At 43.0% G+C, this 10,648-nt stretch overlaps 2 protein-coding genes across 2 annotated transcripts; both read left to right on the forward strand.

Annotated features, from left to right (window-relative positions):
- The first annotated feature begins 863 nt into the window (after nt 1-863).
- LOC131378753 (uncharacterized) lies at nt 864-7,156 on the forward strand. Its single transcript, XM_058423933.1, has 6 exons — nt 864-874; nt 1,995-2,240; nt 2,349-2,416; nt 4,561-5,433; nt 6,133-6,295; nt 7,147-7,156. Exons 1-6 carry the CDS (start codon nt 864-866, stop codon nt 7,154-7,156), a joined length of 1,371 nt encoding a protein of 456 aa, XP_058279916.1.
- Nucleotides 2,130-10,124, forward strand: LOC120764909 (uncharacterized). The gene is made up of 2 exons (XM_040089041.2): nt 2,130-2,240; nt 7,619-10,124. The coding sequence occupies exon 2, from the start codon at nt 7,730-7,732 to the stop codon at nt 9,764-9,766; it is 2,037 nt and encodes a 678-aa protein (XP_039944975.1). The 5' UTR covers nt 2,130-2,240; nt 7,619-7,729; the 3' UTR covers nt 9,767-10,124.
- Nucleotides 10,125-10,648: the final 524 nt, after the last annotated feature.

The following is a 10,648-nucleotide window of genomic DNA, read 5'->3' on the forward strand; positions in this document are numbered from 1 at the left end:
TGTTGCAAAACAGCAATCTCTCCTTCCCCCCCCCGCCCCTTCACCTGGGAGCCAATGGAATCTGGCCAGGCTTCAGGCCAGCTCCCCCCCCAAAAGGGAGGAGCAGCAGGCCCAACTCAATGTTACCTGTCTCTCTCTGGCCAAAGGAAAGAAGGAAAAGGCTCTACCTACAGGAAATTAAGGGGTTTTATATGGTACTTCCCAAAGTCGTAGCTAACAATTTTCAGTGGTCAGAACAGATGCCAATATACTAACTAACTCTCTGATAAGTTGCTGTCTTTTTTAAAGCAATTCCCACGTCCTGACCTGGAGAATTATTCTACATTCTTCTATAACTAAAAAACCAAACTGTACTAACTCATGACAGTTAGCCATGTCCCCTCCTGGCTACTGAAAAAATTAACCCTGTCCTGGCCAGAATCAAGACAGTGGACATGCAAACTAATCATCTTTGAAATGAAGTAGGGAAAGTGAAAACTTTTTTAATAGGGGATGTAGGATGAGATCTAACGCAGTCCTGCTTGAAAGAAATGCTATACAAGATGTTTGAGAAGAAATAATATTTTAAGAACTAAATTAAAATATATAAATCTGCCAACAGAAACAAAGAAATATATATAAGAAAACGTTTCTGGATAGAGACACTGTGGCATAAAAAGCAATTGAATACATAAGGGTTTAGTTAAATTCCCAATAGATAACATATGGCTAAATCTATCCCTAGATTAAAATTTTGCATAATAGCATCATAAACTAAACAGTTTCTTTCTGTGTGGTCCTTCTGGAGGAATCAATTGAAACATCAGCCCCCTTATAGAGCCATCTGCTTCCAATTTAGTTTAAGTAATTATTCTCTCAGCCCTATGGTGTTATGGTGAGTAAAGGAGATGGGTTAATGAATCCACACTTTGAAGCTGAGAGTAGGAGGAGGTGACACCATCCTGTTTGTCCTACCAGGTTGTTTATCAGGCCACAGCCCATTTTTAAGGATTTGTTCAACTAGGCTCCATCCCTGAAAGGACTGCAGGTCCCCTCAGTTTGTCTTGAAAGCTGTCGTGGGCCATTTGCATACAAATGGGTAGCTAAGGCCTGGCAATGCTGCAAGTCCTGAAAAGGGCTGTGGGGCTGGTGCCTGCTCCGGCACTGCAGCCATGCAGCACAGCAGTGCAGGGTTCCAGACCCACCAGGTCCTGGGGCCAAGGCCAGGTGATTTCCCAGAGAACTCAGAGAAAATAAGTGAAGGGGTATATCATCTGTGTCTCTGTCCTGATCTCCTTCCCCAGCCACCTTCCCTGATCCCTTTCCTCAGTGCTTAAAAAAATAAAATCAGACAACATATAGCAGTTTCTTTTGTTGGTAAGTTTCCATCTTGCCTACCAACTCCAGGTGAAGGCCCTGTCCACACAATGTACAGATAACCAGCATAAAACATGGAAGGAACAAGTGGCCTAGCAGTTTTCTTGTCATATACCTTTGAACAAGGTTCGCCTCTTAATAAAGTCGAGGGATGGCAGGCATGCTTGGATCCTGCCATCTGCCCAGGCAGGGGATGCCTATATGCATGGAGCATCACCTTGATCCCCAAGGTTTGCTGTGAGGAGGCCAAGAAAACAAATAACAGGTTGCTGGAATCTCCTCTTCATATTTAACTGCATGTGTTGCCATCACATTCATCTTATTCAATAAACTGTATTAAGTTAGTAGCAAATGTTAAGAATTGACAGTAGTTGACAGTAGTTGACATTAGTAGTAGTAGTCATGCTAAGGCTTGGTAGGCCGCATGTAACCTGCAGATGAACTTTATAGCAGATTTTGTAATGTAAGCAGTGTAGCTAATTATGATAAGGAGTGTATCCATTTATCTAGGGAATGTACCTTTGGCAGAAACCTAAATGTCAGAAAGATAATTGTACCAGGTGGTAAAAGTGAAGTAAGAATTTGTAATGATGAAGAAATCATGTAAAGAAACATATAAAAACCCTGTGATTTTTCAGTAAAGATGGGGTCTTGTCTTTGGATGCTAGTCCACAGACTCCCGGGCCCTCAATAAAGCACCGCATAAACGACTTCGGTTGTTTGTGCTTTCTTCGGATCGGGCAACAGTTTTCTGGCGACCCAGATGGGACTCCGAAGGTGGCTGGGGCGGTTCACGTTCTGATCCACTCCACGCCGGCACCGAGTGATTCTCGGGAGTCATCGGTTCGTGCCCGACCCCTGCGCCTAGCGGACGACCACGAGAGGTAAGCCCGAAGGTGCTTTATTTTCTGGTTCTGGGTGCCTGCTCATAAGACGAGGCGGCGATCCTCGCAGAGTTGGGCTAAGACGTCTGGTTGGTCTGGGAAGCCTAGGCGCCGGCTGTCAGACGCGGCGAAAGCTGCGCAGGTCCGGCACTTGCCCCTCGCGGCGTCGAGAAGCGGCAAGTTGGTTTGGTCTGGTATTTATCTGGTATTTATCTGGTATTTATCTGGTATTTATCTGGTGTTTCTCCTGTTAGGCTGCTAATATTGCTTGTGGTTATTATTGCTTGTATATTGCTGGGCTGATTGCTGCTGCTGCTGCTGCTTTTTGTTGTGCTCGTTTGTGAAATTGCTGTACAGTTGAAAGTGAAACCAGTTCAAAATGCCGCTTGAAGTATTTAAGTCTATGGTTCAGTCCGATAAGAATATACCGGGAAATACCCCGTTAGGATGTTTATTGAAGAGATGGAAAAGTGAAGGGTTTTTCCAGGAGATGAGTAGGAGTAAGATGATTGATTATTGTAATCATTGGTGGCCAGAATATGAACGAGAAGGGCCGTCTTGGCCAGAAAATGGTACTATAGATTATGATACTCTGAGTTCATTAATGCAGTACTTAAAAGATAATGAAAAATGGGATGAGGTACAGTATTTGGACTTGTTTTATTTACTGCGCCGTAAAAAGGAGTGGCAGACGGAATGTGGAATAATGGTATTAGAAACGAAAGAATCTGGGTGCGGAGGCTGTAAAGAAAAATCTAAATGTGTCCAATGCTTAGCATTAACTCTCGACCAGAAGAGGACTTATCCTTAATGGTGTCACCCTGTACAACTTCTGCTACACCCCCCCCTTCTGCTGTCTCACCCTCCCCTGCTTTTTCACCCCTCCCCTCTGTCTCACCTCATTCCTCTTTGTATCCACCGTTACCAGAGAGCAGTTCGGAGGAGGAGGAGGAGATAAAGCCAAGAAATACTAAAAAGGTTACTATACGTTCTCCAACCTCTTCCCCTGTTTCTTCCCAAAATCAGCGAAATACTCCGCTCGCGGCACGAACGAGACAGGGACGTAAGAATTATGGGGAACCCCAGCTTATCGCCCCTTTAAGGGAAGCTATGGGGCCCCAAGGAGAGAAAGTGCTTGTAAAAGTACCCTTCTCCCCAGGAGATCTGGTGATTTGGAAACAGTCAGCAGGCAGTTATCGTGAGAATCCTGAAAGAGTGGCACGGGTGGTTAAAATGATTATTAAAACCCAGAATCCAGATTGGAATGACATGCAGGTTTTGTTAGATACCTTAATGGATTCCACTGAAAAGGAGATAGTGTTGCGGGCAATGAAAGAGCGCGCTCGAGAAATGATTAGACTGCATTTAGCTGGAGGAACAACCGTAAATGAACTAGTACCAAGTGATGATCCGGGATGGAATCCGAACGGGGTTGCAGGGAGGGAAGCTATTAGGGAATATCAGGAATTGTTAGTAGAAGGAATCAGGACTGGAATGCCTAAAACTATAAATTGGTCAAAATTGTATACAGTTAAACAAGATAAGAATGAATCACCCTCAGCATTTTTAGAGCGACTTAAGGAAACTGCTAGACGCTTCACTGATTTGGAAATTGACAGTGAAGCAGGAAAATTGCAGCTTGCCTTAATCTTTCTGGGTCAGACACAGGAGGATATACGTAAGAAATTGCAGAAATTAGAGGGACATGAAACTTGAGACTTGGATAAAATGTTGGAAGTGGCTTGGAAAGTTTACAATAATAGAGAGAAAGAAACGGCCAAGAAACAGCAGGCGAATATATTAGCTATAATGCAGCAAGCTGGTGACAGAGGAAGAGGCAGAGGTGGTTTTGGGCGCGGTCGTGGCTTTGGACGCGGCAGGGCAGGCTTTCAGAATATTGGATTCGGAGGACGGGGGATAGCCCCTTCTGGTCCCCAGCAAGGAGGGATTGCTCCCAATCAGTGTGCGTTCTGTCGTCAGATAGGACACTGGAAAAATGAGTGTCCAGTAAAAGCTGGACTGGGAGGAATGCCAGGAGCGCCAGTGAATAGTTCAGCAGGTCACCCCATGAATCCAGAAGGTGTCGCCCAAGCATTAGTTTTGGGAAACTATCAGAATCAAAGCTGACTAGAGCAGGATATAAAAGTCAGAATTGACATTGATGGAGAACCAGAAGAATTTATTGTTGATACTGGGGCATCATATTCGGTTTTAAATAAAAGACTGGGACCTATTAGCAATACTACCATACAGGTAGTGGGAGCAACAGGACAATTGGAAGAAAGACCCTTTTTACAACCATTAAACTTGAAATTTGGAGGAAAGGAGTTAGACCATCAGTTTTTGTATATGCCTAATTGCCCCAAACCATTATTGGGCAGAGATTTATTGTCATTATTGAATGTCAAAATCATATTTGAGCATGGAAGGGTAAAATTAGAGGTTCCGGGAGAAGAAATTGCTAAACTGTTTGTAATAAAAGAAATTGATCCCTCTCCTATTCCCATTGAAGTGGATCAGGCTGTAGTACCTTGGGTATGGGAGACGGGGAGCCCTGGTAAATCAAAGGCTGCTCAGCCGGTGGTAGTAGAATTAAAGGAAGGAAAAGAGCCAGTCAAAATAAAACAATACCCAATTACATTAGAAGCTAGGAAAGGCGTTGCTCCTTTGATAACTCAATTTTTAACACAAGGGATTTTGCAGGAATGTGAATCAGAATTTAACACTCCTATTTTTCCAGTTAAGAAACCAAATGGTAAGTACCGGTTAGTGCAGGACTTAAGGGCAATCAATAAGATTGTAAAAGACATTCACCCAGTAGTTGCCAATCCATATACTCTATTAACATCTGTGTCAGAAAAGTTTAAATGGTTTTCTGTTGTTGATTTGAAAGATGCTTTCTTCTGCATCCCTCTGGCATTGGAAAGTAGAAAATATTTTGCATTCGAATGGGAAAGTCCTGACACTGGAAGGAAGAGACAACTCACCTGGTCTCGCCTGCCTCAAGGTTTTAAAAACAGTCCAACGATATTTGGAAATCAATTGGCAAAAGAATTAGAAGAATGGAAGACTACCGAGGTAAGAGAGTCACCTCTCTCTTATGTCATTCTCCAGTATGTAGACGATATCTTTCTAGCAACAGAAGAAAAAGAAACGTGTTTGAAATTGACTATTGCTCTATTGAACATGCTGGGTCAGGCTGGCTACCGAGTGTCAAAGGAGAAAGCGCAGTTACTAAAGGAAAGTGTAATCTATTTGGGATGCGAAATCACCCAAGGACAGAGACGGTTGGGAGTCAATCGAGTGGAAGCAATTTGTGCTATTCCCCTTCCCAGGAACCATCAGGAATTAAGGTCTTTTCTAGGAATGGTGGGGTGGTGCAGGTTGTGGATTTTGAATTTTGGACTTATAGCTAAACCATTATATGAAGCTTTGAAGGAACCACGGCTAAACTGGGATCGACAGAGGAAAAAGGCCTTTGAAGACCTGAAACAGGCCCTGAAAGAAGCTCCGGCGTTAGGCCTTCCCGACTTAAATAAAGACTTTCAGTTATACGTGAATGAGAGGCAGAAATTAGCGCTGGGAGTGCTAGCCCAGAGACTCGGTTCATGGAAACGTCCAGTAGGATATTTTTCGAAGCAACTGGATGCAGTAAGTGCTGGTTGGCCGTCATGCTTGCGGGCAGTTACGGCCACAGTGATCCTTATCCAGGAGGCCAGGAAATTGACTTTGGGGAGGAAAATAGAGGTATTTGTGCCTCACATGGTACTGGCAGTTTTGGAACAAAAGGGGGGTCACTGGCTTTCATCCAGCAGGATGCTACAATACCAAGCAATTCTGAGAGAACAGGATGATGTGGATTTAAAAATGACTAATCATATTAACCCAGCAGAATTTCTCCGCAGTGAGCAGGAAGAAGGAGAACTAGCACATGACTGCATAGAGGTGATTGAACAAGTGTATGCCAGCCGAATTGATTTGAAGGATGTCCCAATGGAGAACCCGGATTGGGAACTGTTTACTGATGGGTCCAGCTTTGTGGAAAGTGGTACCAGGTATGCGGGATATGCAGTGGTAACAGCTACAACCGTAGTAGAGGCAAAGGCCTTGACCCCTGGAACCTCCGCTCAGCGAGCTGAAATTATTGGACTCACTAGAGCCCTAATGCTGAGCTCAGGAAAGAAAGTGAATATATGGACTGATTCTAAATATGCCTTTGGGGTGGTGCACATTCATGGTGCCCTGTGGAAGGAACGAGGGTTGTTGAACTCTCAAGGAACTGCTATCAAATATAGAACTGAAATTCTAGCCTTGCTAGACGCAGTACACCAACCCGAGAAGGTTGCGGTAATGCATGTGAGGGGTCATCAGAAGGAAGAAGGGAAGATCTATCAAGGAAATAGACTAGCTGATATCACAGCACGAAGAGCGTCCAAAGAAGTATGGACCCAAATGGCCTTGATACCTACTAAGGTGAGTCCTGTAACTCCACATTTGATCCAGGAACCAAAGTATTCTCCAGATGATGAAAAACTAGCCTCACTGCTGCTAGCGCAAAAGAATGCAACTGGATGGTATGTAACAAGTATGGGACAAGTTGTAGTCCCCACCCGAATTATGAAAACTATTTTAGAAACTGAACATAACAAATGCCATTGGGGAGCAGAAGCATTAGTAAAATTTCTAAAAAGAGAAGTAATTTCTAACCAGATGTTAACATTGGCAAAACGGGTGAATGCCATGTGTCCAACCTGTTTGAAGAACAACCCAATAGTTAGGAAACAGATCCAGTTAGGGAAATTACAAGTGGGGCCCGAACCAGGAGATTACTGGCAAGTAGATTTTTCAGAATTACCAAAAGCACAGAACTATAAGTATCTTTTAGTGTATGTATGCACTTTTTCAGGCTGGCCTGAAGCTTTTCCTTGTCGAACAAATCAAGCGAAGGAAGTAGTCAAAACACTGTTGAAGGAAATCATTCCTAGATTTGGGGTGCCGTTGGGATTGTCCTCAGATAGAGGTCCACATTTTATAGCAGGAATAGTACAAGAGGTTGCTAGGATGCTAGATATATCTTGGGACCTACACACCCCTTGGCGACCTCAATCCAGTGGCCAGGTAGAGCGGATGAATCAAACAATTAAGGGACAAGTTAAGAAAATTTGTCAAGAGGCAAAAATACAATGGCCACAGGCATTGCCATTAGCATTGCTCAGAATCAGAATTAAACCCAGGGAGCGATTGGGAGTTAGCCCATATGAAATCCTATATGGGAAACCATACCATGCTAACGTGTTGAAAGGAGATTTGCATGTGCAAGGGGATCAGACAATATTTAGTTATGTCATGTCATTAAACAAAACTCTTAATGCCTTAAGGGGAGCCCTGCAGTGGAATCGACCTATGCCACTAGAGAACCCGGTGCATGACATTCAACCAGGAGACCGAGTATATGTGAAGAATTGGTCCACACATCCCTTGAAGGAAACATGGGACGGGCCCCGGCAAGTGATCCTAACAACCTATACGGCAGTAAAGGTCGAAGGAATCGACTCATGGATCCATTACACTCGAGTCAAGAAAGTCCCTGCACAATGGGAAACCCAGCTGGTCTCCCCAACGCAGATGATTTTTCGCAGAAAGTAGCATTTTTGATTATATTGTTACTGGAAATAACGAAACCAATTCTTATTAATGGTTCTGTTGTAGTTGCAGCTACCGAACCAGTGGTGGATGTCATAAATGGAATAGATGTGAACCTGACCTGTTTTGTAGCGAATGACCAGAAAACTGAAGTCCAGAATATACAAGCAACCTGGAAGAAAGGTGCCAATATAGTCACGGTTTGGGATAAGGATGCACGAAGAGCAAAGGTTCAGAGAAGAAGAGTGACAAGGCAAGTAATGGAAGGGACGGGACAGCCCGAGATAGAAACGGATCTAGATAGGAAAGGTCATGAGAACCTAGTAGTAGGATTAATCAGAGATTTTGGAATGGTGCAAAACGTATCCCGAATTACAGCATGCTTGCCACTCCCAAAAGCAGCAGGAGAACCAATCCCATGGGGAATTGTTCCTGTGGGACAATTGCCGAATGCCACTGTAAATGTTACGTGGAATTGCAAAGTTGAAACCAAGGAAAAAGGGGAATGGGTAACTGTATGTGCAATCTTAAGTTCGTCTAGAGTATCCAAAGAGCAGTGTGAACAGATGCCAGGTTATTATGCATGGGATCACCCACAGATACCAAGAAGGTGTTTAGTAATACCTGAAAAGACAACGTATCCTTGCCAAGTATCTAGGGTATGGAAAAACAGATATGAGAAAGAAGAGGTATGTCAAAATGATACTAAAATAACCACCATGGAAGAATGGAAAAGTATTTGGGGACCCAGCTTGTTAGAAACATATAGTTACTTAGGAAAGGTAAACTGGTGCATAGAATGGAAGGGAAAAAGAGAACAAGACTATGGAAAGAAATCATCGCAGAAAGACAAGTTTCGCCAGAAGGGGAGAGCAGTAGGGTTATGGAATTGTTCTCAAGTTCTTACTTGTGATACTAAAAATCAAATAGGGATAGAGCCAGTAAAAATTTTGTTACAATGGGGATGTGAGTGTAGGGGATATAACCATTCACTTAAAGGAAAGATTAGGGGCCGATGGGATTGTAAAACTACTACTGTAAGAAGTCCCGGGAACCTAGTCTGGGTGACAGGACATGGACATTGGACTACTCATATGCCAGTAGACGGCCCGGTAACCCAGATAACATTAGGGGTTCCCACATTATGCCCCTTTTGGAAAGAGTCAAATTTAACTTGGGAAGAAATTAGAGGAAGAATGAAACGGGAAATTGGAGATGACGTACCAATTGAAGATGAATGGCACGAACCTGACGCTGGAGTTGCAATTGGGTGGGTTCTAGAATCACTCTTTACACCTGTAGCTGCTTTTAGGAACAGAGAAATGCTGTACAAATTGCTAGGGCAAACTGAAAGATTAGCAGCAGCCACTAAGAAAGGATTCAAAGATATAAATTCACAATTGCAAGCCACATCCCGAATGACTTTGCAGAATAGGATGGCCTTAGATATGCTATTGTTAAAAGAGCATGGTGTGTGTCAGTATTTAAAAACAAAGATTGACCATTGTTGCATCCATATTCCAAACGTGACTTTAGAAGTAGAAAAAGATATTTCTCAATTAGAAACAATTGAATTTAAAACAAGAGACATTGAGAAGGAGGCACAACACAATTGGATTGGAGAAATTTTTGAATCTTTAGGACTTTCAGTTTCTGGATGGGTGTCGTCAGTGATACAGAATGTTCTGTTATTTGCAGTCCTACTACTAATTATTTGGTTAGTGTATAAGTGTGTTTTAGGAGTCATTGAAAGAGAAACAAGACGCACCAGAAGAGTGATGAAGGCCTTAACAAGAGATAATGAGAAGTACCCGCCTCCTCCGAAGTATGAAATTGCCGTCGGGCGAGAAAATCCAGCATTTGAAAGACCCAACGATAACTAAGAGTTGAGCATTCTTGCAGAAGACTGAAGAATGCTCAAAAGGGGGGAATTATGTTGCCATCACATTCATCTTATTCAATAAACTGTATTAAGTTAGTAGCAAATGTTAAGAATTGACAGTAGTTGACAGTAGTTGACATTAGTAGTAGTAGTCATGCTAAGGCTTGGTAGGCCGCATGTAACCTGCAGATGAACTTTATAGCAGATTTTGTAATGTAAGCAGTGTAGCTAATTATGATAAGGAGTGTATCCATTTATCTAGGGAATGTACCTTTGGCAGAAACCTAAATGTCAGAAAGATAATTGTACCAGGTGGTAAAAGTGAAGTAAGAATTTGTAATGATGAAGAAATCATGTAAAGAAACATATAAAAACCCTGTGATTTTTCAGTAAAGATGGGGTCTTGTCTTTGGACACTAGTCCACAGACTCCCGGGCCCTCAATAAAGCACCGCATAAACGACTTCGGTTGTTTGTGCTTTCTTCGGATCGGGCAACACATGGGGACAGCATAAAGATTCACATGGCCTTTCACCCTGAGCTGTTGATCAAGCAGTCAGAAAATAGACTGACCACAAGCAACACCCCTCCTTGAAGGAGCCCAGTACAACCACGGTGATATCATCTGCCTTTTTCCTTTTAAAACTTTTCCCTTCTTAACTTTAGCCAAATCTCTGAGGGTTGCCTTAATCATGCTTGGAACCATGAGCCGGACTGGTGCAGCAGTCTGGTGTTTTCCCCTGTGGGCCCTGGTCTGGAATACCAGCCCAGTTGGGCCTGAGGAAAGTGAATTAATTATTCCCTCATTAATAATGATGTGTTCTCCCCAAAGGGAACTATGTGACATCTCTGGGTCATTTTCTCTTTTGTTCTATAAATTAAAT

The sequence above is a fragment of the Hirundo rustica genome, chromosome W, assembly GCF_015227805.2.
Source record: "Hirundo rustica isolate bHirRus1 chromosome W, bHirRus1.pri.v3, whole genome shotgun sequence".
Classification (NCBI taxonomy): domain Eukaryota; kingdom Metazoa; phylum Chordata; class Aves; order Passeriformes; family Hirundinidae; genus Hirundo; species Hirundo rustica.